The sequence below is a fragment of the Triturus cristatus genome, chromosome 1_2, assembly GCF_964204655.1.
Source record: "Triturus cristatus chromosome 1_2, aTriCri1.1, whole genome shotgun sequence".
Taxonomy (NCBI): domain Eukaryota; kingdom Metazoa; phylum Chordata; class Amphibia; order Caudata; family Salamandridae; genus Triturus; species Triturus cristatus.
This window is the reverse complement of record NC_140580.1, coordinates 154521352-154548023: the sequence shown is the minus strand read 5'-3', so window position 1 is coordinate 154548023 and position 26672 is coordinate 154521352. Positions and strand designations below refer to the sequence as shown.

The window sequence follows — 26672 nt, the reverse complement described above, 5'->3', positions numbered from 1 at the left end:
CCCCTATTATTGCCCCCTGCAGTGTGGGGGGGGCATGAGCCTCTTCCTGATTGGTTGGGTCACCTCATCTTCAAGATGGTGGGGACTGAGATGTGTTCTTCACTTCGCCTCCCCCACCTGAGGGGTGGGTTGGCACAGGTAGGCACACCTCTACTCCTCGCTTGCTTTTCCCACCCAAGGTGGAGGGCAGAACCAGTGGGAACCAGTTGCTGGGTCAGCAAAAGGCTGGGACAGCTCACAAAGGTGGCTGGCCTTTGAAGCTTCCCATTCCTGGGGGAGGAGGCATGACACCACAAACCTGTCTGGTGGTGGCAAATGGTGAGAAGCTATTCAGGAACCACGCCAGGGCAGGTTGTTTTTCAGGGGGCATCTCTAAGATGCCCTCTGAGTGCATTTTACATTAAATCCCACACTGGCACCAGTGTGGGTTTAGGTTTGCTATCAAACTTCCCAGGTTTTATTAAAGCCATTATGGAGCTGTAGAGTTCGTAATGATCAACTCCCAGACCATATACTCTATATGGCTTTACTACACTTACAATGTCCAAGAATGGACTTAGACAATGTAGAGGTACGGGGCTCATGCCACTGTACTCTCACCTGAGGCTAGTGCACCCTGTTAGAGGGGTGGCATACCTAGGCCTCACGCAGTGGTTTGTAGGCATGGCGCACAATGTGTGCCATGTCGACTTTTCACTTTCTCTGCACCAAAACACACAGACTGCAATGGCAGTGTGTGGGTGTTAAGGTACAGGTCCTCTAAGGGTAGCTCAATAGGTGCTGCAGCCCTTAGGAGACTTCCCTGGTCACAGTGCCCTTGATACTCATGGTACCTTTTACAAAGGGCTTACCAGTGGCCAGAGATGTGCCAATTGTGGGTACAAAGGTACAGTTTTGGAAAGAACACAGGCACTGGGAGCCTGAGTGGCAGGGACCCAGGGCACATCAAGTCGGGTTGCAGTAGATGTCAGGTAAAAAGTGGGGGGTAACCATGCAAAAAAAGGGGCTCTTTCCTACATCCATCCCACTACAGTGTAATTGTATGAAATTGGGCTAGTATACCAAACAGACGAAAATGGGGCCTTTTTAAAAAAAAATCATAAACGTAGGTTTACTGCTGAAACGGCTTTGTGAATTGGGCTCCTATTGTTTAAACAATGGGTATAATAACCCAACACAATCATAACTGTTTAATATGTCATACATGGATAAAAAGTGAAGTCAGCCTACTGGAATTCAAAACTATGACCTGCATCTTAAACACAGGTACTGGCAATCGAGACACTGTTAAAAAAACAGAATGGCTAAGAGCAGGAGATGCAACTCTGATATTAGTCAATATGCTTTTATATATGTATTCTTCAATTTACTGAGGATTTAACTGGTTTAAAAGTATCTGGCTGGTATTGAAGTTTATAAATCAACTTTTAGCAGCAAATCACATCTAATGCGCTGATAGGACAAAGGGTAATTTATCGGTTGCAGATGGAAGAACATGAGTCATTTCTTTTTGATTAGCACCCGGACTTTACCTGCCTATGCCGGTATAGTAGAAGGCACGCGACAATGTGCGTGGACATCACAGCGCAGGACTGGTTAGCAGCTATGTGCACAGAAAAAACATAACAGGGAAAGTACATTTAAAATCACATACACATCAACACCTTTATCAAAGGCACATGCACAACATCCGCAAACTTGAATGGTCTTTTTCCAGGTGAAAGGCTGAGCTCAATTAACACGTTTGCGCTATGACATAGTGGCAGAATACCACAAATTCTGCATCTGAACATATTGGGAGGTCTGTTGTGGAATGCTATGTGAGGTTACTAAGAGCCTCCCATTCAGAAGGTTGTCCAACATTAATCTAGAACTTTACTCTCATAAAAAAACTTGCCTACTATTCAGAACGGTTTTGACACTATCAAGACGATTCCCATTTTTGCATCTCCTACAAGACAACTGAAAAATCTGTCCACCTGTCAGATTTTCTCAAACATAAGTTCCAACTGTGAACAACAAATTGTGCAGATCTTGATTCTGTGAATTTCAGCTACTGATTAAACTTTTGTGCATGCAAACTTCACTTACATGCACAGAGTATTTTAAATATGCTATTATACTTCTAAGCAATTTAAAATGGATTTTTGAAGAGCGTTGGTGCAGGTATTGCACAGAAGTTTGTAAAAGTGTATTACAAGAGTGGAAAACTCTGCTGCCTCTGTGCACTCAATGTCAAGCACATACCAGATCTTCAAAGAAAAAACTGGACATTTATTAATAGGTAAGGAAAAAACTATACAAATGTTATACACAAAAAAGATAGACATTATGGGGCTGAAAGACGACCCCAAATGTGTTTTTAGCATTTAATACCAACAGATTCGATTTTCTATTGCCTTGATCCCATTGGCTAATGTCCGTCTAAGAGGTGCTCTCTGTTAACACCGGGTACAGGACTACCATATTAATACATTGTTTGCTAATCAAGTCTCAGTCAATGGGGCAAAGGTGCCAGACAAAAAATGCACTTTAGCAAACAAAAAATGTACTTAGCTTCAGTAGTGTTCTTTCTGGTGGATACTATAAAGTAACTTTTTTCTGATGGATACTTCTACCTGCATTTTCCTCACCATTTGAATAGATTCCGAAGCAGTCCTCCCACTAGGAGGTGGGTGCATGATCGGTTACACCAAGAAACCTTGAAGCACCTGGCAAGCGAAGTGTCTTTCCCTAATCACTTCAGAATTCAAACAATAATGCTTTGCAGAGGTGTGGAGGGATGCCCAGGTAGCCGCTTTGCAAATTCGTGCAACTGGCATGCCTTTTGCCTTGGCAGACTTGTCTTGGGTGGAATGAGTACACACCTTCTGGTGGCTTCTTCTGTGCCATGGTGAAGTAGATCTTGATGCACAAAATTATCCATCCTGACAAGGTCCACCTATGCACTGCTTTGCCCTTCACTCTTCCAATATATCCCACACCTGAACTCGTGGGTCCTGTCCACATAGAAGCTCACCACCTCTTGAGATCATGACAGTGAATCCTTTCTTCCTCCTCCATAGGATTTGTAGGAGGATAGAACGCTGAAAGGGTAATGGACTGTTCAAGGTGGAAGGGGGTAACTACCATTGGCAGGAAGGCAGCCCTGATTCTCAGCACCAGCTTGTCGGGGAATAAAGACTTAAATGGAGGTGACATACAACTAATACACCAGGCTGGCATAACAGTGATCAGAAAGACAGCCTTCAAGGTTAGGAGCCTTAAAGGTTAACTATGCAATGGTTCAAATATGGAGCACATAAGGAATTTGAGAACAAGGTTGAGGTCCCAATTTGGGCATAATAAAGGATAGTCAGAGGAATCTTTTCTTGGAGTGTGTAACAAGGGTGACGACGGAAGCGGGCTCTCCAACATGGCCGCCGCATTTGAAACCAATGAGAAGGAGGTGCGCAATGTAGTAAAAAGGGGATAACATCACCGGTGAGGCGGCTCAAGCAGCAGGAGGCAGAGAGTGTCAAAAGTGAAGTTAAGAGGGAGCAGGCGTGGACGGAACAGACAATGTGGAGGAGTTGACAAAGCCTTCAGAGGAAGCATCCGGTGAGCGGGACAAGCTACCAATGGAGGTAGAAAGGAAGCAGGTGGAGTCCGGGGACCCAGAGGAGCTGGACCATGACACGAGTCAAACCGGCTGCCGTGAGGAGGGAGGTGCTGCGGTCCCAGACTCCACGGGCCAGAAGGAGGGTCGAGGCTTCAGGCAAGTGCTGTTGCCAAGGTTCTTTGTTTTGCTGGGTTGGGGGCAGGGGAGTAAAGAGCACCAGAGGCGGCAACGGGCCAGGAAAACAATTGTGAGGAGAGAGAGTATGCACATCGGATTGGGCACACTTGTGAAGGGGGTGAAAAGTGTTAAGGGCATGATATGAAAGACACGTGGAAACTCTCCTGGGTGTTGTGTGACAGGTGACAGCAGCACAAGGTGACAAAAGCAGAGAATTTAAAGAGGTAGTCATTAACGTGGTATTCCTTTCTCTTTTATTCTGAGGGCCGCTACCCTTCCTGACGGCGCCCAAAAACCAAAACCGAGAGTAGGAGATGTGGCCATCTTCAAAGAAATCAAGAATGTACTCATCCCCACCTGGACAAGGATTGTTAATGCTTCTCTAACACAAGGCACGATCCCGGACTGCCTAAAAGCAGCTTAGGTATCACCGATACTAAAAAAACCTAACGCCAACAAAACTGACCTCAATAAATTCCACCCTATCTCCAACATCCTCACCCTAGCCAAACTCCTAGAAAAATGTGTACAATCCCAACTTTGTGCTCACAGAGAATTTCCAACTCTTAGACCAGCATCAATCCGGCTTTCGCAAGGGGCACAGCACTGAATCGGCTCTCACTCACCTTATGGATGACAAAATAAAAATGCTTGACCAAAATGAATCCTGCCTCCTGATCCTCCTTGACCTTTCCTCCGCAATCGACACGATTAACCACGAGAACCTCCTAGCCATCTTGAAGAATAGGATGGGTTTCTCTGGTCAGCTGTTACAATGTTTCTCGTCCTTCCTCCGCCACAGATCACAAAGAGTCAAGGCAAACCACTCTCTCCCAGCCATCTCCAGTACTCATGGGTGTCCCCAAATGATCCACCCTATCTCCTATCCTCTTCAACCTTTTCTTGGAACCATTATCTAATTCACTAAATTCCACAAACATTCTCTTCCATATGTATGCGGACGATACGCAACTCTATTTGAAAATATCATCCCTGGATAACATCATCTCACTCAACACTACCCTAACTTCTACTCAAAATTGGTTAACTGAGAACCATCTCCTCCTCAACACCTCCAAAACTGAATTCCTGATCATCTCTCCTCGAAACCACATCACCAAGCCAGACCTTTGGCTGAATCACCTCACTACTTTCAACTGCACCCCTCTCATCATAGACTCAGCCAAATCTTTCGGAATCACCCTGGACAAGCACCTGAATATGAAAAACCATATCAGCAATGTGTGTAAGGGAGCTAACCACTTGATGAGGACACTTCGAAACATCAAACCATTCCTTCCACAAACTGATTTCAAGCACGTGGTCCAAGTGCTTGTCTTGCCGAGGCTAGACTACGGCAGCGCTACCTTCTGTGGCCTTCCCAAATACACCCTGGCTCCACTAAGGGCATCACTGAACGCGGCGGCTAGATTGGTTACAGGAACCAAAAGAAATGAGCACATATCCCCAGTCCTAAAATCTCTTAAATTGTTGTCCTACGAAGCTCTAATCCAGTTAAAGATTGCCGTTCTGGTGCACAAAACCCTTCACCTCAAAACTCCCAGGTACCTAGCGCAAAAGCTTGAATTATCCTGTGGTGGTAGAGCCTCAAGAAGCGCTAACACTTTCCTCTTGAAACCACTCATCCTTCGCAAAAAGAGAACTTGTCACCGAGCCTTCTCCGGCGATGCCCCAAAGATATGGAACTCTCTTCCACCGGAAGTACGCAGAATCTCCTCAACGACTGCTTTCAAACTGGAAGCCAAAAGATTCCTAATGAATAAATTCTTACCTTAATTGAGCTAGGTTCACCTGCTCAAAGTCATTGATCCTACAACTATTCTACAATCATTTGATATTGCTCGTTTCTACAGCATAGTGTGCCCCCCTTCGCAGCCTGCCATATACTTGTTTACTGTATTAATCTCCGTGACTCAATTGTCCTGTATTTATGTGATCATTCTCGTTTCTTATTATTACTGGTTATCGTTATAGTATTTATGTCCTTCCTTCCACCTTATTGTAAAGCGCTCTGATCTCCTTCGGGATCATGTTCGCGCTATATAAATCTTTATAAATAAAATAAAAAATAAAAATGAAATAAGGAGTGGCGAGGAACCATATGCGGAAAGACCTGCCAGAGAACAATTTAGTTATATGGCAAGATTGGAGAATAAAAGAAATTAATTCATAATATATACATTGTTACTGTTGATTGGGTCACAGTGGTGTCAGAAGTGGGAGCCTGTGTCCAACGTCATGACGCAACTCATAGCTACTTAAGATATGATTAAGCAAGTCTCCGAGGGCCAACGTTATTTAAAACATATTGTGCAGTAACAAGCTCAAACAGTCCAGCAAGTTAGCGAAAACTTACAAGCAGCGCTCAAGAGTCAGGTCTCCCTGGTAAGTAACAATTAGCAGGTGCAAGACTTCGCTATATTACACATAACTGACACAACTGCTAGTGCCTGGGTGTAGGAAAGTGCCCTTTTTTGTCATGGTCACCCCACTTTGTGCCACTGGTACTGATGTTTATAAACATACGTGCACTGAGACCCTACTACCCATGCTCCAGTGCTCTTTCCCTAAAAACAAGGTCAAATGTTTCGTTGGCACACACTTCAGCACCCATGTACGTCCGTAGTAAAAGGTACCCCCCTGGTACCTAGGGCGAGGGTACTAAAGAGGCTCTCTAAAGGCTACAGCATGTATTACGCCACCCTAAGGGACCTCCATACAAACTGTTGCAGCCTGCCATTGCAAGCTGCGTGTCATGGTGCAAACCATGAGGGAAAACACGACATGGCACACTCAATTTGTGCCATGTCAAAGTGACTGCTTGTAATATTTGCAAGTCACCCTAACAGCAGGCTTTGTAGCCCTAAGGCAGGGTGCATTACATCACATGCAAGTGCATACCTGCATCAGCAGAAATGCCCCTAAGCTGTCTCGTTCAATTACTAGATGGTACAAGTGAACAGGGAAGGCACATTAAGTATATGTACTGGGCACTGGTCATTACAAATTCCCCAGCTACACGATGGCTTCACTGAATCCTATGGTGTTTGGTATCAAACACCTTGCTTAATAAATCTGTTGCCTGTACTAGATGTATTATGACATGCACCCAAAGAGCACCTTAGAGGTGCCCCCTGAAAAACCTGACACTATCTAGTGTGCTGGCTGACTGGTATCGACCAGCCTGTCAAAACAGACTAGTTTCTGACCCCTTGCACGTGAGAGCCCACGCTCTCTGAGGCCAGAAACAATGCCTGCTCCAGGGCATGGTGTTCACACGTCCTCCAGCAGGATGGCTAGTGATTTAGCATATCAAGACCAGGGGCTTTAACCCCTTCCATGCTGCGCAGATTCCGCCGCTGTGCTGACGGAATCTTGCGCGGGCGTGGTCATGACGGAACGGTTCCGTCATGAGCACAGCTCAACCGTGGCTCATGACGGAACCGTTCCGTCATGAGCACCGAAGGGGTTAAAGACCCTGTTGCCTTTGAAATGTGACCCCAGCTTCCCCCAGACCTGGGAGATGCCACCCCCTTCCCGGAGGTCCATTTGGCACCAGGACAGGCTGGAAATTAGCTATTAAGTAGGCATGCTGCACCACCAGCCTAATGCAAAAAGAACAGATGATGGACAGAATGCTGAATTGATCGAACATTCACCCCCAGTCATAGATCTGGGTTAAATCCATCGGTTTTTTGCACGCCACTCCACGCCATTCCAGTTCAGACCCAGTCATATGCAAATCAGTCTTGACCCTGTTCCCTATGGGAACAGTCCAGCCTGAACTGCCAGGCCAGGTGTTCCCTAGAACAGATACAAGCATCCAAGGACCGTTTTGGGGTAACACCCCCTCATAAGCCAGGCTAGCTTGAATCTGGTGGCGTAGCGGGCACGGGGCCAAGTCTGGGCATACCCTTCCCACTTAGGGCGACAAATGCAAAAAGAACAGATGATGGACGGAATGCTGAATTAATCAAACATTCACCCCCAGTCACAGATCTGGGTTAAATCCATCGTTTTTTTTTTAATGACACGCCACACCCCTAAGGTGAGCTACCTGATGCGATCCATGAAAGAACGAGTCCACCATCTTGCTTTTGGTGTAGTTAAGAACACTAGAACAGGGTTATGCCCACTCCCCACAGGAAGTGGTCATATGGGGGGGGGGGCGGGGTAGTAGTGACCCCAAGGGTAAGTAGCCCGTTGGCTACTTCCATTCACTTCCCTTATCACTCCTAAATTGAGTATTAAGGTGGACCCCTGACACTAGGAACTCAAATTCTCCTCACTAAAAAAGGACAAAAAAGAGCATAAGTACACAATCCCTGTCTGCCTGCTCCTGTCTCAATAAAAGACCCGGCTAGTCCTGCAGCTGTGCATCCTCCAAAAGCCTCAGAGGGCTGACAGCACTTTGCCAACCAGCCAGCATCTCCCTTGAAGTGGAGACACTTTTCCCTGAACAACACTGGCCGCACAGTTTGGTTCACCGATGTCCTGACCACCGGGTCCACCAACACAGCAGCAGCCCAGGAGCAGGTCACTGAGTGTCCATCTAGTCTTCAAAACACTGACCCACCCTGGAGGCTCCCTGAATCAATACCTGGGGTACCAGAGTCTGTTGCAAGCACCAAGACTACAAGACTACGGTCCCACAAAGGTCCCGGGTTTAGAGAAGTACTTGTAAACCCTTGTTAGTTTTGGGGTGATTAGTTTCTAGGGTGAGAGGCTCTATCAATAATTGACTTAGAGAAATGGGAGCACTGATATGGCACTACATATATATTTTTGCGGCAGATTTTTTTTTACAAACAATTGGTCTTGGAGAGTTCTACCTTTTATTCCACTGAGGTGTGGTGCGTTTAGTGTGTATACACGTGATGTAGATAACCCCATGATAAACTCTATTTCTGGTTACTTTTTACCTTTAAAATATAGCATGTTTATCGGTATAGTAAATTAGAGGTGGTAAGAACAAGAAATTGTAAAAAAATATTGGGAACGAATGTGTAGAACAAGGACTGAATGTTCTACTTTTATTTACAGAAAATTGTTCCCTCTCGGAAATTAATCCAGAGTAGATGATATCCAGGCACTGTTCGGCCTGATGAAATAAGGTAACATACTCCAAATAGGGGTGTAAGACCAGACAACGAGGGACCAACACCCTGACGAAAGCCAGAACGACCTTTTTGGGCGTGAATAATTGGCAGAAACATGTTTGTATCTGCAGCAGGGAGATCGGGTTCTTTACCTCCCATGAATATCCCAACCTTTGAGTTTTTAATCCTACCAAGGGGACTCAGGAATAAAGGAGAACAATGGTATTCCTCTTAGGTAGTTTTATTTGTATATGTCTGCACTTTTTTGGTCCCGTTTGAGGAGGACATTCTTCTCCCTCTATTGTTATATTTTCTTTATATGTTTTGTGAATGTCTGTTTAATCTTTCACATTTTCTGTACCATCACCACTAATCTTCTTATATTCAAAAAAACTGCGCTCCGTCCAGTGTGTTGGTCTGCACCTGGACGTCAGATGCGGTCCTATGATGAAGCATGACACTGCAAATTGTGTGAGGGCAGTACTAAGACATCTGTTGTCTTTCTTGTTGTATATCACCCTCTTCTAATTTTTATTGAGTGTTGAGGGCAGTTCATAGTCCCACACTTTTAAGTCTCTATCTTTAGAACTAGTGGTTCTCTTGGTTGTAGCACTTGCTTTCTCAGCCTAACTCATGCCTGGGATTTATTCTTAACCCACGTGGAGTTTAAAAAACTAATTAAATCCAGCTTGCAGTGCTTATCAATGCTTGAGGACAAAGACAGACTCTCCAATACAGTAATGGGTGGATGACACTTCAAAAATACATTAGGTGAAAACCCCAAGACTACCATAATGAAACATACAGCAGTCAGATTAAAGTACATTTCCTGAAATACAGGCTGGGTCAATTACCCCTATTGAGTCATCCTCACCCACGGAGGAGAAGTCAGGCCAAGACAATTGCCAGTTTCGTAAAAACAGCCGAAGGACATTGTTCGTGTCTTAAGTCTGTGTTGAGCAGGGTTGTAAGATCAAGGAGCACTCCTGCGAAGGAAGTGAAGAGATCTGGGCTTAAGGTCATGCAGGGAGGGGATTGCTGGCCTGATTTGATCCAACGGGTGTAGGTCTGAATTGAGATGGTCAAGTTCTTACAGAGATTTGGAAAAAAGCGTGCGATTATGAACCCAGCAGAAGGCAAGGGAGCAGTAACTGTCTGAGACAAAACCACTTGCTATTTGCGTACTTACACCCTATACTCTTCCCAGAATCTTGGTCTGTTCACACCTAACCATGGCGTAAGCGCTTGCACTTTAATCACAAAAGGTGCCATCTCAGTCTTTTCAATGAGCCATTCACACTTGGGGCTCAGAATGATGCGGTGTCCAAGCCTGGAGCTTGCTTCAGACCACACTACAAGTATCACCTATTTGGTTTTTGCTCCAGTTGATCTCATAATCTTAACCTCTGCATCATAAAGTATTTAAAAAAGTTACTGTTCTTTCACTCCATTTTTATTGGTCTCGGTTTAAGGATCGCTCTGCTCGTTTAGAGCCTTTTTTCCTTGACTTTACACAAGAATTCTTAATTCCAATGGGGTTTAATTGATTCCATGATTTTTTTAACTTTTGGTGATGATGATTTGATTTTATGTGGTATTGCATTGTAGTTTATTGTGCATTACATTGAAATGTTTTTTATTAATCATGCAATAAAGAACTATTGATTGATTAAAAAAAAGTGACCCAATGCAGTGTATGTTTCCCCCGTAGGATAACATTACCGCATTCGAGAATCATGCCGCAAATCTGACAACTGTATTTTCTATGTTTCTGAAAATCGCTAACTCGAAAAGTACTTACTAGAAGATCTTGGTGTCTAAATTAATATAAAAATCTGTTATTTTTATAAATTGGTGTCCGATTTCCTTATTGAGTGTGTCTCTCATTTATTGATTTTGTGTGTGTGCGCAACAAATGCCTAACACTACCCTCTGATAAGTCTAAGGCTACTCGACCACATTACCACAGATAGGATCTTGGGATTGTAGAAGCAAGCCCCTATACAATAGTAAGGAATACCTGGACACTCTACCAGGGGTGGTTCTTTCATAGGAGTGTAGGGGCGTTGACCCCTTGCCCCCAGTGCGTGTTACTAGATTCCCGACAAATCCAACTGAAAATCCTTTAGCCGTATCAAAATTGAAATACTTGCGTATCGTATACATTCATTGCTTCCTTAATGGGGACGGGACTACCACGGAACGGTCTCTCCCAGCAGCGTGATGAATTGGGGCAACCAGCCCAGGCTGTGTAACTGAACTGCGCATGTTAGTTTGGCCGGTATTTTTCTGTGGCCAGCCTGACAAGCGGAGTTCAGGCTTCCACAGTCATCGCTGTCAGGGAGTTGGGGAAGGAGAGACACAGCCCCATCAGTCTAGGATGGAGTGCTGTGTTCGCCTGTCCAAGCCAATCCTGGCACTGCTCTCATGCCGTTTACTATTATAGACCGCATGAGAGAAGCGCTTGGATTGGGTGGGGAGGAGTGGCACTTAGTTTTCACGAGCCTTGCATGAGCTCCATTACAGCCAGGCAGCGAGTGACTGGTGTATTTTTATTTGCATCGGATCAATATTGTAGTGTGTTCTTCTGGTGCACACAACGTGAACAATGTAGGGCACAGGTAAGCAGCTGATAGATCCCTTATTTTCTCACCCTAATTCACAGGCAGATTATCGTGATCATCTCTTCCCAGCTTCCCCAAAGGCTGGTGCCACTGATACATTCCGCGTTCTCTCCAAGTCATTTGAGTAGGAGTTTTGTAAAAATCTTAAAATGAAACTACAGCCCATGCTTTTTAACGCCAATACCACTGTGCAGAATGAGACTTGCAGTTTAAATGCACACCATCTGAGGCATACATTCATGAGTCCCAGCTTTCCGAGGGCAGGGGGGCAGTACGTGGCATGGGTTGAGAAGATGGGATAAGAGGCCCAAGAATCGGCCTTTAGTGTAACTCTCTAGTTTCAGACTGCCCCGTGGCTCCAGAAGAAACACAGAGAGGCTCTGGTCCAAGTTATCTGCCAGGCCAAGCCCATCTTCTATGTCCATGCAGCAGCAGCCAACAATGATGTGCTCAGGGTCACACACCGTGCAGCGGTGCTGATATTGGAAGCATGCTCTGCTCGCACAGCTAGGTTCAGATGGCAGCAGGAACTAGAGCTAGGCTCAGACAGCGAGTTCTACGTTCAGTACGGGCTCAGAGTATAGCAGCTTTTGGATGCAGTAAGGGCTCAGGGAATGGCAAGTTCTGAGGGCAAAAGTTGGTGCTAGGCATTCTTATCAGAGCATGTGATAGGCTCTGTAAATCCTCGCGAAGCTTCTAGGGTCTGGATTCTATGCATGCAGTAGCCCTAGGTGTAACAGAGTTGGTATATCAGCTGGGTGCAGGGTGTACATTTTGCAGGTTCAGTACAGTTTGTTTTAGGTGGTGTACAGCTGGACTCTGGGTGCAAGCTGATAATGCTGCAGTGGTTTCTAGGTGTAGATAGGCTGGGCAAAGACTGTGTAAGGCAGAGGGAAAGAGATTACAGAGTATTTGGAGCATGAGACCACAGATTGCTGGAAAACATCATAGTCTTGTTTAAGGTCTCGCGGAGCACTGCCTATAGGACATTTAACTTATTTGTAATTCTCATTTTTATGGCAATTGGCAGAGCAATGCGTGGCGCAACAGAGTTAACTCGGGGTTATGTGCTCAAAATCCATTTTGCCTGCGACCCAGCTACATCATCTAAAGCTGCAAGTGCATTTTATGTGAAAACTGCAGAGCTGCTTCTTTCTTAAAATACTTCTTCCACTGCACACGCCCCCTGATGTATATTGAACGCTCAGATGCTCAGATGATGTTTCCGAGCAGGATGGCTTGTGAGCCAGGAGCCTGATACAGTACAGTAATTAAAAGATCAGTTTATCTGATTTACAAATAATAATTCGGAGTCTGCGACAAATGTCTAAGCTATCAGTTTCAAATGCTGGCTTTGTTCTCCTCTCTAGCTCCATAAATCCGGGTTTTCTTGGTACATTAAAAACGTGATAGAATATTTTGTGTCATCTCATAGGCTAAGCTTTTTTAAACGGGATGGGAAAGTTGTGCTGCAAAATGCACATTGTAACCCACATTTTATGTTTTTTTTTAATGTGAGAAAACTCTTAGGCCGACCAATGAGAACGTGGGATTCTGTTTTTCTCTGGGTTGTTTCACTGACTCAGTTTGGGGCAGGTACGATGACTCCCCATTTTCAAAAGAGCATCAGCCACAAGTGCTCTCCACAGAGTGCAACTCATTTTGGTACACCATATAGAGAGCCAGCTTCCTACACCGGGTACACCCAAACGTTCCCAGCATGGTACTACAGAAATATCAGGAGGACAACCCAGATTTCTTTTTCACCAACTTTGACAGTGGCATCCACTGCTGCTTGGCCACTAGAAAGATTTAGACAGTATGTAGCCCCTCAGCTGTCAAGCCACCTACAATCATCTTATCAAGCGGGCATTGCACTATAGGATTCAGGACTTAGGAAATGGGTGGTTACAACCTGTCATGTCTACCATCGCAGGAATAGTAGAAAAAAATTCACCCGGATCAGTTCCTTGCAGCCTTACCCTCATGCACTCTGGATTCGACAATACCCAACTCTCGGTGACTACCGCCCTGAATTTAGCATGTCCTTTCCAGCGCTCCCTTAAATTTAAGCTCAATCCAATTAAAAGCAGTGCATTGGACCATGAGAGGTATTCCTAGACTTGTACCCTGCTTCCCGAACGTCACAAATCCCCTTCCAGCATCGCGTATGCATGGATCCCAATGCTTCAAGTGTTCCAAATGCGACCATATCATCTGGAGTTGTTCCCATAAAACACAAACATGAAGCTATGGAGGTCGGGTATACGAGGGGACAAGTATTAAGTGTGGGGAGTAGTGGGGGCCCAATAGGTCGAGGTTTGTGGTGAATGGGCATTGATGGATACCGGCGGTTACTGCAACGTGGTTAATCAACAATGGGCCCAACCCCACTCAAATGCAAGACGTGGGGAGCATCTCAATTACCTGTGTTCACGGGGACAAGAAAATATATCCCTCGGTTCAGGTGTTATGTGTTGACAGGGAACAAACCCTGATGAAGGTAGGGGTAATGGCAGCATTAGTGGCACAACTAATAGTGGGTACTGATCATCCTAGGTTTTATGGTTTCCTTTTCGGCCCAGACCAGATAGGGCAGGAGTGTGATTGGTTGAGAGACGCGCCTTTTGTGAAAACCGAGATCGAAGTACCCCCACTCAGGGAAAAGAAATCCAAGAGGGAGGAAAGAAGAGACAAACAGGGTTTTGTGAACAAGTGTAATGGGAACCCAACTCCTGTACTGTTATCCACAGAAGTGACTTGGGAGCACCATCGTACCTTGAGGGCTGTGCAAAGATGAGACAACACCCTGATACAGGCACGGAAACAAGCCAGCTAAATAAAGGGGTTGATATACAGAGTGGCTAAAAATGGGGAGCAGCTAGTATACCAACTGCTGGTGACCAAGGTCGTCTGTGAGCAAGTGATGCACCAAGGCTGTAGTCAGATGCAAGGGGTCACTATGGGAGGGACAGAACAGAGAAATTCCTCTTGGAGAAATTCTACTGGTCATGGGGAAATGGTGATATAACCAAATGTTGTGCTTCATGTGAACAGTGCCGACTTGCTAACCCAGTGGGGATAGCATGCGCTCCATTGTACCCATTCCCCATTATTGAGGTCCCTTTTAAGAGAGAGTGTGGATGGATTTATTAGGGCCACTAAGTCAGAGGATATCAATACCTCCTGGTTTTGGTGGACTATCCAATTATCCAACATGACCACTCCCACAGTGGCTCAGGCTATGATCACTTTCTTTTCCAGAGTAATGTTCCCTCAGGAGTTGGTGACAGATCAGGGCAGCACCCCCTTTATGTCCTAACTAATGGGACAGAGATGTAAAATATTGGGGGTCAAACAAATACGAACATCTCTGTATCATTCACAAACTGAGTGACTGGTAGAATGCTATACTATTACGCCCATGTTAAAAAAGATCATCACAAGTCTGGGCAAAAATTGGGATTGCAAGATACTCTTTGTTCTTTTTGCTATTCAGTGCTATTTGCAGGGGTCCCCTGGGTATTCTCCTTTTGAGTTAGTGTTTGGAAGACAGTCATATAGAGAGCCAGCTCCTGGACGTGGCAAAAGACCAATGGGAGGAAGAGGAGGGGGAAGGTCCTTCTGCACGTTGCAGTAAAACTCAACCCAAAAGAAAAATCCTTATGGGAACAGGTACATGAGAATTTAGAGAAAGGCAAGGTCCACCAAAAACAGGTTTACAATAAAGGGACACAATTGAGAGACTTTACTGAAGGAGATCAGGTGCTCATCTTGATGCCTACCACAGAGAATACACTTTTAGCCAAATGCCAAGGACCATGAGATACTACAAAAAGTAACTCTGGTTACCTACTGGGCAGCAGTTCGTCACAAACCTAGAAGGGAAAACATACCACGTGAATCTATTGAAGAGATAGGAGGTACCAGTTCCAGTGGGAAGGAATCCAGATATTATGGCGCACTATATCACTAATACACATCCTCTGGAGATAACTGTCCATCCTGTCCAGAAGACGATACAGGTGGTTTTTTACATAGGTAATAACTTACATGAAGACCAGAAACAGCAGCTCCTCCAGTTGTTACAGAAATATCTTACACTGTTCTCAGGGAAGCCCGGGCGACTCCCTTAGTACAACATTACATTACTGCATTCGAAAAACAGGTAGTAAAGCTGAGACTGTACAGGATCCCTGGATCTACGAGAGAAATGGTATAACAAGAAGTGGAGGAATGTTGAAAGGAGATATAATGGAGCCGTCCCAGAGTACTAGGTGTTCTGCTGTTGTGCTCGTGACAAAAACGGACGGCAGTTTCCAATTCTGCAGTGATGTTAGACAGTTAAATAAGATCACCAAATTTGACACGTACCCCACACCACAAAAAATTAGCTAATCAACAAGCTCTAGAATGCCTGTATCATGTCCACAATTGACTTAATGAAAGGGTATTGGCCAATTCCACTGGCCCCAGACGCACGCGAAAAAACTGCTTTCGCCTCTGCCTCAGGCATTAACCAATTCTAAGTCCTGCCATTCGAGCTCCATGGAGCAACTGCCACTTTCAAAAGGCTCATGAATTCACCGTTGAAGCATATGCAGCTGCCTATCTAAATGATTTAGTTATTTTTAGTCCAACATGGGAGGCCCATCTTTTCTAGTTAACGTTCTGGGAATCCTAGAACAAGCAGGACTGACAGCTACAACTTGAGGCAAGAAAGATGCTGATGTCTGAAAGATGCTGATGTCTGAAAGATGCTGATGTCTGAAAGATGCTGATGTCTGAAAGATGCTGATGTCTGAAAGATGCTGATGTCTGAAAGATGCTGATGTCTGAAAGATGCTGATGTCTGAAAGATGCTGATGTCTGAAAGATGCTGATGTCTGAAAGATGCTGATGTCTGCAAAAACTGTCTGGGAAGATGGTGGTGTACAGCAGATTGACACAAAGAGCTTGAAGCTCACTAGCATGTTTTGCCAATGTTATGGCAATGAGGAACCCTGTCTTGAGGATGAGGTGTCACAGAGAACAGTTGTGAAGTAGCTTAAATGGAGTGCACATCAGAAATGTAAGGACCCAGTTAAGATACCACTGTGGCATGACAAAGCAAGAGGGAGAAAATCAATGTTGTAAACATTTCAAAATGCGCATAGCAACTGGTGACTTAAAGAGGGCTGATACAGCAACCGCTAAAAAGGCCAAAAAAGCTGAAAGGTACCCTTCAACTGTGCAAAGCGCAAGGCCTTGCTGCTTAACCTCCAAGCATGAAGGTTAAGATTGTGAAGGTCTGGGTGCAGAACCCTACCCCTTTGCAGCAACAGCAGGACCTCTCGGAGGGTGAGCCTGATTAAAGGACACTTGCTCAAGCACAGGAATTCTGGATACCATACTCTCAGTGCCCAGCCCAGGGCCGCTAGAATGACTTGAGCATGGACGGTCCTGATCTTGTTGAGAACTCGAGCAGTAATGATATCAGTGGGAAGCCATACAGGAGTCCTGAGTTCCATTCGCGGCAGAAAGTCTCAGAGGGAGAGACACCTTGAGACCTCCAATGCGCAGAAGTATTGACACTGCATGTTCTCGGCAGTGGGGAACAGACTGAGCCAAAGTTTTCAGAAGAGACCTTGCACCATCTTCGGGTGTAACTGTCACTTATGATCCGCTAAGACCATTCAATGAACCTGCCAGGAGGTTCACCAATTTCCAGATGCTGAGAGCCTTCTGGCACAAGGTCTGTGACCCCACCATTTGCTGCAGCACCCTGTGGTGGTGTTTGTGATCACATGTACCAGGCTTCCCTTGATGGATGAAAGGAAGGCTTTCAACTCTAAGTGGGTGGAAATCAGCTCCACATGGTTGATATGGAGCCAGACTCCACCAGAGACAAGTGGACTCTGACCTCCACCTCTCTGTTGGGCACAGTAACCCAGAACTGATAGATCAGTCACCACTGTGTGCTATAGGTGGAAGGAAGGGAGGTCTGCCGCAGACCCAATCGCGGCCCAATAACCACCACTGCAGATATTGTGCAGTCTCCTCCAAAGTCTGTCTTCTCTAAAAATCTGAACATGGTCGTAGACGTCCCCTTGATGTTGGGCGCACTAACACTTCAGATCCCACACCACAATCTGCATATGGAACCTGGAGTGGTTGACTAGCAGTAGGTCATCAATCCCAAAGAGTTGACCTCACTAAAACCCAGGACCAGGACTAAAGGTACGAGATCATAGCCTGAATGACCTGGCACAAAACCAACTGTCTAGAATGGCTTAGATGAATGGCATCGTCTGAGACGGAGTCAGGTGTGATTTTGGCACATTGCTAGTGAACCCCATAAGATGAAAGAAAGTTTGAAGTAGTTTATTGACGTCTGCCTGGGGAGAGCCTGCCTTTAACAACCAGTTGTTGAGGTAGTTAAAGACAGGCAACCCTAACCTCTAAAGGTGTGCTGCTGCTACTGCCATCACTTTCCTGAACACCCGCGGGGCACTAGTGAGACCAAAGGGGAACACAGCAAACTGGAAATGCTCCAGTCCTACCACAAACCCCAGGTAGCGATGATGGGTCAGACAGACAGGTATATGGAAGTAGGCATCCTGCAGGTTCAGCGCCACCATAGAGTCTCCAGGGTTGAGGGCAGACAATATCCGGGCCAGGGTATAGGGCAGTGGCTTCCGTCCTTCTTGGGACCAGAAAGTAGCAGGAATGACAACCAAGTCCCACTTCTGACGCTGGCACCCTCTCAACCATTTTGGCCAAAAGAGCTTGCACTTACTGCCTCAAAATGGAGAGATGATCCTCCATCAGTAGCTGGGAGAGTGGTGGAAGGTGCAGTGGAGAAGAGAGGAAGGGTAGGGCATATCCCCTGCAAACAATTTGCAGGACCCACTTGTTTAATGTTATGGCTAGCCAACCCAGGAAGGGTCTTTGGATCCTGCTTCTCACTGCGTGGCTGTGTTCCCTTAAGGGTCTGCTAAAAGAGCTTGGCCGGTGCTGCCACGGGGGTCAATAGACTGGGTAACCTGTTCAATTGGACCATGGGGAAGTGGGCACCATGACCACAAAACCACTGGTTTCCAAGCTAAGGCAGGACAGGCTAGCGGTACTGGAAAGCTCTCCCAAATCCATGAAAATAGAGGTAGGGGTGGTGCATATAGGCCCAGAGACAGTGCAGTAGCTCTGCTATCCATAAATCGCTCTAAAACAGATTAAGCCATGTGCTGAACTAGGCGAGTCCCATCAAAGGACATGTCCATAAGAGAGGACAGGATATTGCAGGAGAACCCAGTTGATCGATGCCATGCATGGCAACGATTGGCGACACTGGTGCAAATTGCCCATTCGATGGAATTGGTGGTGTCCAATCCACAACGAATTGTGAACATGGCCGCATCATGAGCGTCTTGGATGGTCAGGTCAACGACAGGTCGGGGATCTTCAGACCCACCAGGGAGGATTTGAGCCACTGAGTTCCTAAAGGGCATAGGAATAGCAATCCAGGAGCAGCTGGCATGACAGGCGGAAGAAAAAACATGCTTCCCAAATCTCTCCACAAGTTTGGACCCCTATCGGGTGGAGTAGTCAGAAAAGTGTTGGGGTTAGATTTGCTCTTGGACCTCTGTACCACTAAACTGTCAAGGGAAGGGTGCTGACAGAGAAAAGCTGGGTAGCTCTGAAGAGGGCAACGGCATCTCTCTATCTGCCTGAATACTGGGGGGTGGGGTGAGAAGGGGGGGGGAGGGGGGGGGGGGGGAGGATGGAGGGGCAGTGCAAGGTTTGGCCCAAGCCACCAATAAGGTATACATTAGTGCCTCATTAAATGGTAAAAGAGGTTTAGAGGATTTCTGAACAAGCTGAAAGTCTTCAATCACTATATTAGTCTTGACCTCCAAACTGGGGAGCGGTTGGTCAATCGTGGCATAGGAAGCAGATTATCAGTCGGTCTGCAACAGGTCTTTTTGCACAAGATTAAGCTACTGAATGTATTGGGCGACTTTGTTTTATTGAATTGGGGGCAGTTCTTGGGGAAGTGTTACCTTTTAAAAACGTTGCTGTTATCTTTTAATCTTGGGGGCAATATTTGGGGAAGTGTTAACTTTTAATAACTTTTGCTGCTATCTTTTAATTTTCGGCGCCAAGCAGCCAGTTTGCCTGGGCCATGCGCTGGTTGGAGTCAGCGATCTAGTGCTTGCATGCCGCGTCACTATTTAAACGGGCTGGGTTCGGACACGCAGCGCTGTAACAGGTCGTTTTGCACAAGATTAAGCTACTGAATGTATTGGGCGATTTTGTTTTATTGCATTGGGGGCAATTCTTGGGGAAGTGTTACCTTTTAAAAACTTTGCTGCTATCTTTTAATCTTGGGGGCAATTTTTGGGGAAGTGTTACCTTTTAATAACTTTTGCTGCTATCTTTTAATCTTCGGCGCCAGGCGGCCATTTTGCCTGGGCCACGCGCTGGTTGGAGTCAGCGTTCTAGTGCTTGCACGCTGCCCGCCCGCGTCACTATTTAACGGGCTGGGTTCAGACGCGCACAGCCGGCACGCCGAAGGCGCGCCTAAGGCAAGCCTGTTTGCACCCGTCCGCGCCAGTCCGGGCCAAGGGACGAGGAGTCCTGCCAAAATTGGAAACTTTGGTATACAATACTCCTGTGAGCAGCTTTTAGCGCTACGTCCCATTCCTCTCAGCGAATGCTCAATAATACATCCAGTATGCTGCGGACATAGCTGCAGTAACTGCCAGTAGGTCTTAAACGCACAAATTGAGTTTATTAAGACTACTTCCCCTAACATATCTAACGTTGCCAATAAAGTAGGGGTTTCTGCCTTTTCTTTTTTAAATATTAATTGTCGTTCGCTACCTAAGCATAAAGAGGAGATCTTTGATTTATTGCTTAATGAGCAGCCAGATGCCATGTTTCTTACTGAAACCTGGCTAAAGGATAGTTCTGGACCCGATATAGCCGCTGCTCTTCCAGCTAATTATATATTAACAAGGAAGGATAGGAAAGATAAATCAGGTGGTGGCATTGCCATTATTTATAAAAACACCTGTACCTGCAAATTTGAAGACTTAATCTTTTCAGGCTGTGAAGCTGCTCTATTTAGATTGACTCTTAATCCCCAATTCACCTTTTCGGGTTTTTTAATTGATCGTCCTCCGGGGCCTGCTGGTCTATGGGCCGCTGCCCTTCCTGATTTAATGGTCCCTTATCTTTTAAATTCTGCCAATTTTTCTATCTTGGGCGACTTAAATCTGCATCTGGACGATTCTACTTGTGGGGTCAGTTCTACTTTGATCTCAGATCTAGCGGCAATGAATATATATTACTTCATAACTCATGCGCTACTCACTTAGCTGGGCACTTACTTGATCCTATTTTTTCTAATCTTTTAAATATTGAGTGTTCCCCAGCTCTTCCGCTAACGTGGTCAGACCACTATTTAACGGGTTTTAGCTTTAAGCAAACTTTGTCTCACCCTTCGACCTTTGTTTTGAGCGGCAAAACTAAAGGTAGAAATTGGGGGAAGCTGAATCTGGAAGATCTTAATCAGGTTTTAGCAAAAAATATGCCTGACATTAGTCAGATTTCCTTGGCAGATATGCAAAATATTCGACAATGGCTTGAGAAATCTATCGATATAGGTCTTCCTCTTTCTACGAAAACAAACAAGCATCGTCCACCTGCCCCCTGGTTTTCGGAAAAATTAAAGCAAGAAAAAAGTTAATGTAAAGTCCTTGAAAGGCGTTGGAGGAAGGACTACTCTGACAACTCTAAGATCGTCTATAAAACAGCAATACGAGCCTATCACTCTCTGTGTAATACTGCCAAAGCGGAATTTGTGAACAATACTATAATAAATGCACAAAATAATTCCAAAACTTTATTTAAAGTTGTCAGAAATCTTTCTGGCACTGATAACCTTCCTAGCCCTCCTACTCTTACTGAAACTCAATGTGAGAATCTGGCTGGCTTTTTTCTTGACAAAATAGAAAAAATGTATGCTGCTTTTAAGACGAAACAAGACATTTCTCCAGTGTCAGATAATTACTGCGGAACAGTTGAAGGAGAACCATGGATATTCTAGCTCTCTACTTGAAAATTGGGCACCTCTTGATGTTATCACTTTTAAGCAAATTTTAAACAGTCTCAGATCTGGTTCATCAAACGATTTATTTCCTGTTCCAGTGATGCAAAAACTGGATGTACCTACACTGAGCGTGATTATGGAGCTACTGAATGCTTCCATTTGTGAATTTACTATACCTGATGAGTGGAAGCACGCTATGGTTCTCCCGCTTTTAAAAAAGCTAATGATGATCCAAAGCAGTTATCTAATTTCCGCCCTATCTCTCTGCTTCCAGTATACTCCAAAATCTTGGAAAAACACATCAACATTCAGTTAACTAAATTTGTTGCCAATAAAATTTTCGTACATCCTTCGCAGTCAGGTTTTCGGGAAGGTTTCTCGACCGAGACAGCGCTTTTGGGGGTCACAGAGAAGTTACGTGGTCATCTGGACGCTGGGGAGACAGCGGCGCTTATTCTGCTCGACTTAAGCGCCGCCTTTTGATACGGTGTCTCATCCGGTGTTATTGACAGCTTTGCGTTCATTGGGGATTGCTGGCCCAGCACTTAGCTGGCTCAATGATTTCCTGACCAACCGCACCTTTCAGGTTTTTTCATCTGAGGCAGTGTCGAAAATTCATTTATCTCCCTATGGTGTTCCCCAGGGCTCCATTTTGAGCCCTTTATTATTAAATATTTATGTTAAGCCACTAGAAGTGATTGCGGAAGAAGTATGGCTGTCTATCTTTTCCTATGCCGACGATACCCAAATAATTTTTTCTTTGTCGGCAAATAGGTTTTCGGAATCTTCTCTTCAGATAGGGCTTAGGAAAATTGCTGATTGGATGGAGGCCCACTCATTGAAACTCAATGGAGAGAAGACTGAGGTTCTTATCTTGGGTAAGAATGTAGACCTCTGAGGCCCCCAACACTGGCCACCTGAAATGGGGATTCTCCCTACACCTGCCACGCAATCTGGGTGTGATTATTGATAATCAACTCTCAATGAAGCTGCAAGTGGCAAAAGTAGCTTCACAATCCTGAAATGGCTCAGGAAGATTCTTTAGGTGTTGCCTAGTCCCACACAAAAAACGGTAATCCAAGCACTTATTACATCTAGATTGGAGTATGGCAACATCCTATATTTGGGAGTCAATAAGGATGTGAACCGCAGACTGCAATTGGTACAGAATGCAGCAGATAGGCTGCTATGCCAGATTCCTTGAATGACTCCCATTTGCAGCTCTCTTCGTGAACTCCATTGGCTCAGGGTCGGAGAGCCGTATAAAGTTCAAGACCCTGAGCTATATGTTCAAGGTGAAGTCTGGTAGTGCCCCTCAACACCTAAAGGCCATTGTTCACACTTATCTTCCTTCACGATCCCACCGTTCTGCTACCCAGGCCAAGTTTTTAGTACCTAGGATCAAACGTTCCCTCTTTGGGTGGTGGATCCTCTGCTTATCTAGGTCCCCTTCTCTGGAATTCTCTTCCTTTATTCCTTAGGAAAGAAACTGTTTTCAGTAACTTTCGTAGACACCTAAAGGCTTAGTTATTCAGTCAATAGGTTCGTGACAGTTTGACTATTTGCACTTTTTCCTGTACAGCGGCGCTGGGAAACCTTTTTGGTAGCTATGCGCCTTATAAGATTAATAATAATTATTATTATCAGGGCGTAGGAAGAAATTCCCATGCCACATATGTATTATCATGGCATAGGATGCAGATTCCTCTGTGGCTGGAAGGAGGTATGAAGACCACTATCCACTTGCAAATCCTCATAGCAATTGTCATCCGAGCAAACTCATCACCTGAGTCCGTGCTGAAAAGAGAGTGAAGGGTGTGTGTTCTCACTTGCGGCTGCAGTCAATCAAGTGCAGTAAGTGGCACCTCAATTGCCATAGTGGGCAGCTTCGGTCTGGATCAGACCGAAGCAGACTTGGAGTCGGAGAATACTATGGGTATCTAGTCGTCCAGCAGCGATGGATTCAGCACCAATGCCAAAGTTCAAGGGACCAGTGTGAACCGTGGTGCCTTATGTGGGTTTGGGATCGGAGCCAAAGGTGTCAGGATGGGCTTGGAGGGTCCAAAGACTGGCACCGAGAGTAAACCAGTTGGTGGTACTCCAGATAGAAGGCCTCATTGCTACATGGGGCTCGACGGGGGGCCAGAGGGAGTCGATAAGGATCTGAAGAGCTGAACCATGGTCACATTGAACCCTTTAATAGTGTGGAGTGGCTGACGGCCTTGAAAACTGTGGTTGTGCCGGAACCAGTAACAAGTTTGGCTCCGAAGTCAGGCGATATCTAAGGCAATGGCAGTGCCCCTGCAGCTGCTCAGGCATTTCGGATTGTTGAGGGTGCCAAGTCACGCTCAGACTGTCTATGCTGCTTTTTCAACTTACCCGGAGATTTAGATCTCCTCCAAGATCAGCCTCTGGAATGGCTTTGGAAACTCCGAGCGGGACCAGACCATAGACCGCGGCTTAGACCGTTCTCGATGCAGATCCTTCTAATGCTTGGCGATGTCAAGCTTTACCTCGTGGTCCTGGGTGGTCTTTGAGCTAACCAACACTCAGTCACTGTAGGTCTTAGTTGCGACTCCACCACAGACACACTTTATGGGGATCTGTCACAGTCATCTGTTTGCGACAATCTCTACAAGGCTTAAAACCTGCAGTTTTTGGGGTTTACATTCTTTGCATAGTGAAAAAGATGTGGACAAAAATACTGCAGATCTGCATCTGGTGGCGTGGAAAGAAAGAAACTGACGTCAGTGTGGAGGAGAGGTGTCTATATAGACACCACACAATACAATAACTTTATTGTTTCAGTTAATAAAAACCATAACAATCTTCCAAAAGAATTTACAAATCATTAAATTATTAAAATTTAATTTCATATCAAAGTTTACAATGTTGATATCATTTCGGATCTCAATATTAAGTGATTAATTTTGTTTAAAACCAGTCTGAGAATCACTTTCGTACCTGGGAGATTAAGTAAAAAATTGACGTAATCATTCAGAACATATTACTATATCAATAAAACAATCTTTTATATTGCTATCACTTCCAACCTCAATATAAAGTGCATTAATGTAGGTAAAAAAAACAGTCTGTAAATTACTATCATAACAGAGGGGGGGGGATGTTGGATCGACTTAGCCCTCCAGGGAAAGGGTCTTATCATTCCAGAGTGTCCGTAGTCACTATTTCATCAGTGGATCAAAGGCGTGTTTTTTCCTTAGTCTGTATTGACTTTTCATAAAATCAGAAATGCCATCATTTTACAGTTCAGATATGGATATACTGGGTACAGGCCTTTAATTATTGCTGTTCTACAAGACCGAATGCCCCGATCATTAAAAGCTTTTTTCAATAACAATGCCCAAATTGTTTTTAAAGAGGGACATAAGCAGATCAGATTAATAAAATCTTGCTTCGCTGCACCACATAGTTTGCATATCATGGAACCATTATACTTCCATGTTGGCTGATCAGCTAAACTTGGTAAAACTACAAACCTTGTGGCCATGAGTTTTCAATTCAAATGAAATGTGTACGTTGTGTGTAGCTATTTTGCCGGACGAGCTGTTGTTTAGGACTGCAGGACCATCCAGGCATGAGACCGTTTGGCTAATTTACTTTTGTCTTCTAGTAGTGAGTGAAGTTTGCCCATTTTGTTCATCACCCTACCGAAGACAGAAAAAAAAAAGGAATTCTGTGCCCTCCATAGCTGTTTTCAGAAATTTGGCGCAACTTAAATGAGGATCTTCTTCCTGGGCCCGCCACAAGTCATCATGTAAGTCATTGGCTCGACTTAACCAGATTTTATATCAGATTTTAATAGCAGCATATCTTCTCTCAATTTCTTGTTGTGTAAGAATAAATTCCAATCTCACCTGGATGCATTCTGAGGTAAACTGAAAACTTTTTTGTACGCTTTCATTTGTAAATTGTCTAAAAGTTTTGCATCGTTACCATTTAGAACAAAGCTTGCATAAGCCACTGTCGGCAGCAATTTGTCTCCCATAACTGCAAGCAACGGCTTAAAAGATGGACCCCCTTAACTTTTTTACAAGGGCACAGAATGCGTAGATTAGGCCATTTTCTTTTTTCTCGAGACATCGACACCACACTATTTCCGGAGAGAAATGGTGTCGGTGCAGAGACGCACTGTGCCACCCACTGGTGCACAGAGTGACTGCTGAAAAGTTTCTGGAATCTACGGTTACAAGTTTCTATCAGAACCCAGTCATTCCAACAGATTATTATGAAACATATGTTATTCCGGAGACCAGAAGCCTCTGATCTCCAATTCTTCCAGATGGAATTCCCACCCTAGAGTGGAGGCGTTCATGATCACTGTTACCAGAGGCAGAGGGTGAAACTTTCTTTATTTAAGGTTGCTGTCTACGGTCCACGTATGTAGTTGCTGGAGATTCTTACAGCTTTCGATATCTCCATTATGCTGGAACTAATGCCACGGAAGGGCCTGGGTGCCTGGCTTGTGATAGCGTGCATGGCTGACAACAAAATGCAGGAGGCTAGGAAAACAGAGGCAGCACAAGACTGGCAGGAATGCAATGACCGTTTCTCTATAAAACATCAGAATCATAGCTTGAATATTTTGACCATTTAGGGAGGAGGGAATGCTCGACTATGGACTTGGGTCTTCCAGGGAGCCCATTTCCTCAAATAAATATCTGCCTTCTTGTAATAGCTGCTGACCATAGCTTGAGTGTTGGGGCATAAGTGGTAGACACTCTGGTAAATTTGGCGCCAGCGCTACTGACCATGATAGCATCAGCTGCGGCGCAATCTTTAGCGCCGGTGGAGTCGTGTGGGTATCGGCTGATATGGCTGAGGCCTCTGCTACCATGCTGCAGGTGGTAGAATGTCCAGAACGAGTGCCAGGTCAGACGGAACCACAGGGTCCAGATCCTCTTTTGTTCTTCCATTGGCTCTTGATCCAACACTGGGTAAGGTGAAGTTCAAGGTCATGGCGACCTGCTTCTCGACATGGGGCGGCAAGAATCGTTCCTCCTCTTTTTCCTATGCTTCATAAAAGAGGATTTTGA

The 26672-nt window shown here is 45.1% G+C and overlaps 1 protein-coding gene across 3 annotated transcripts in view; it reads right to left on the bottom strand.

Moving 5' to 3' along the window:
* GPAM (glycerol-3-phosphate acyltransferase, mitochondrial) overlaps window positions 1–26672 on the bottom strand; it is a 225049-nt gene that overhangs the window by 49539 nt on the left and 148838 nt on the right. For all 3 annotated transcript variants that reach the window (XM_085603412.1, XM_085603411.1, XM_085603415.1), the window contains exon 14: window positions 1533–1603. In XM_085603412.1, the coding sequence (XP_085459538.1) occupies window positions 1533–1603 (71 nt within the window). The remainder of the gene's footprint in view (window positions 1–1532; window positions 1604–26672) is intronic.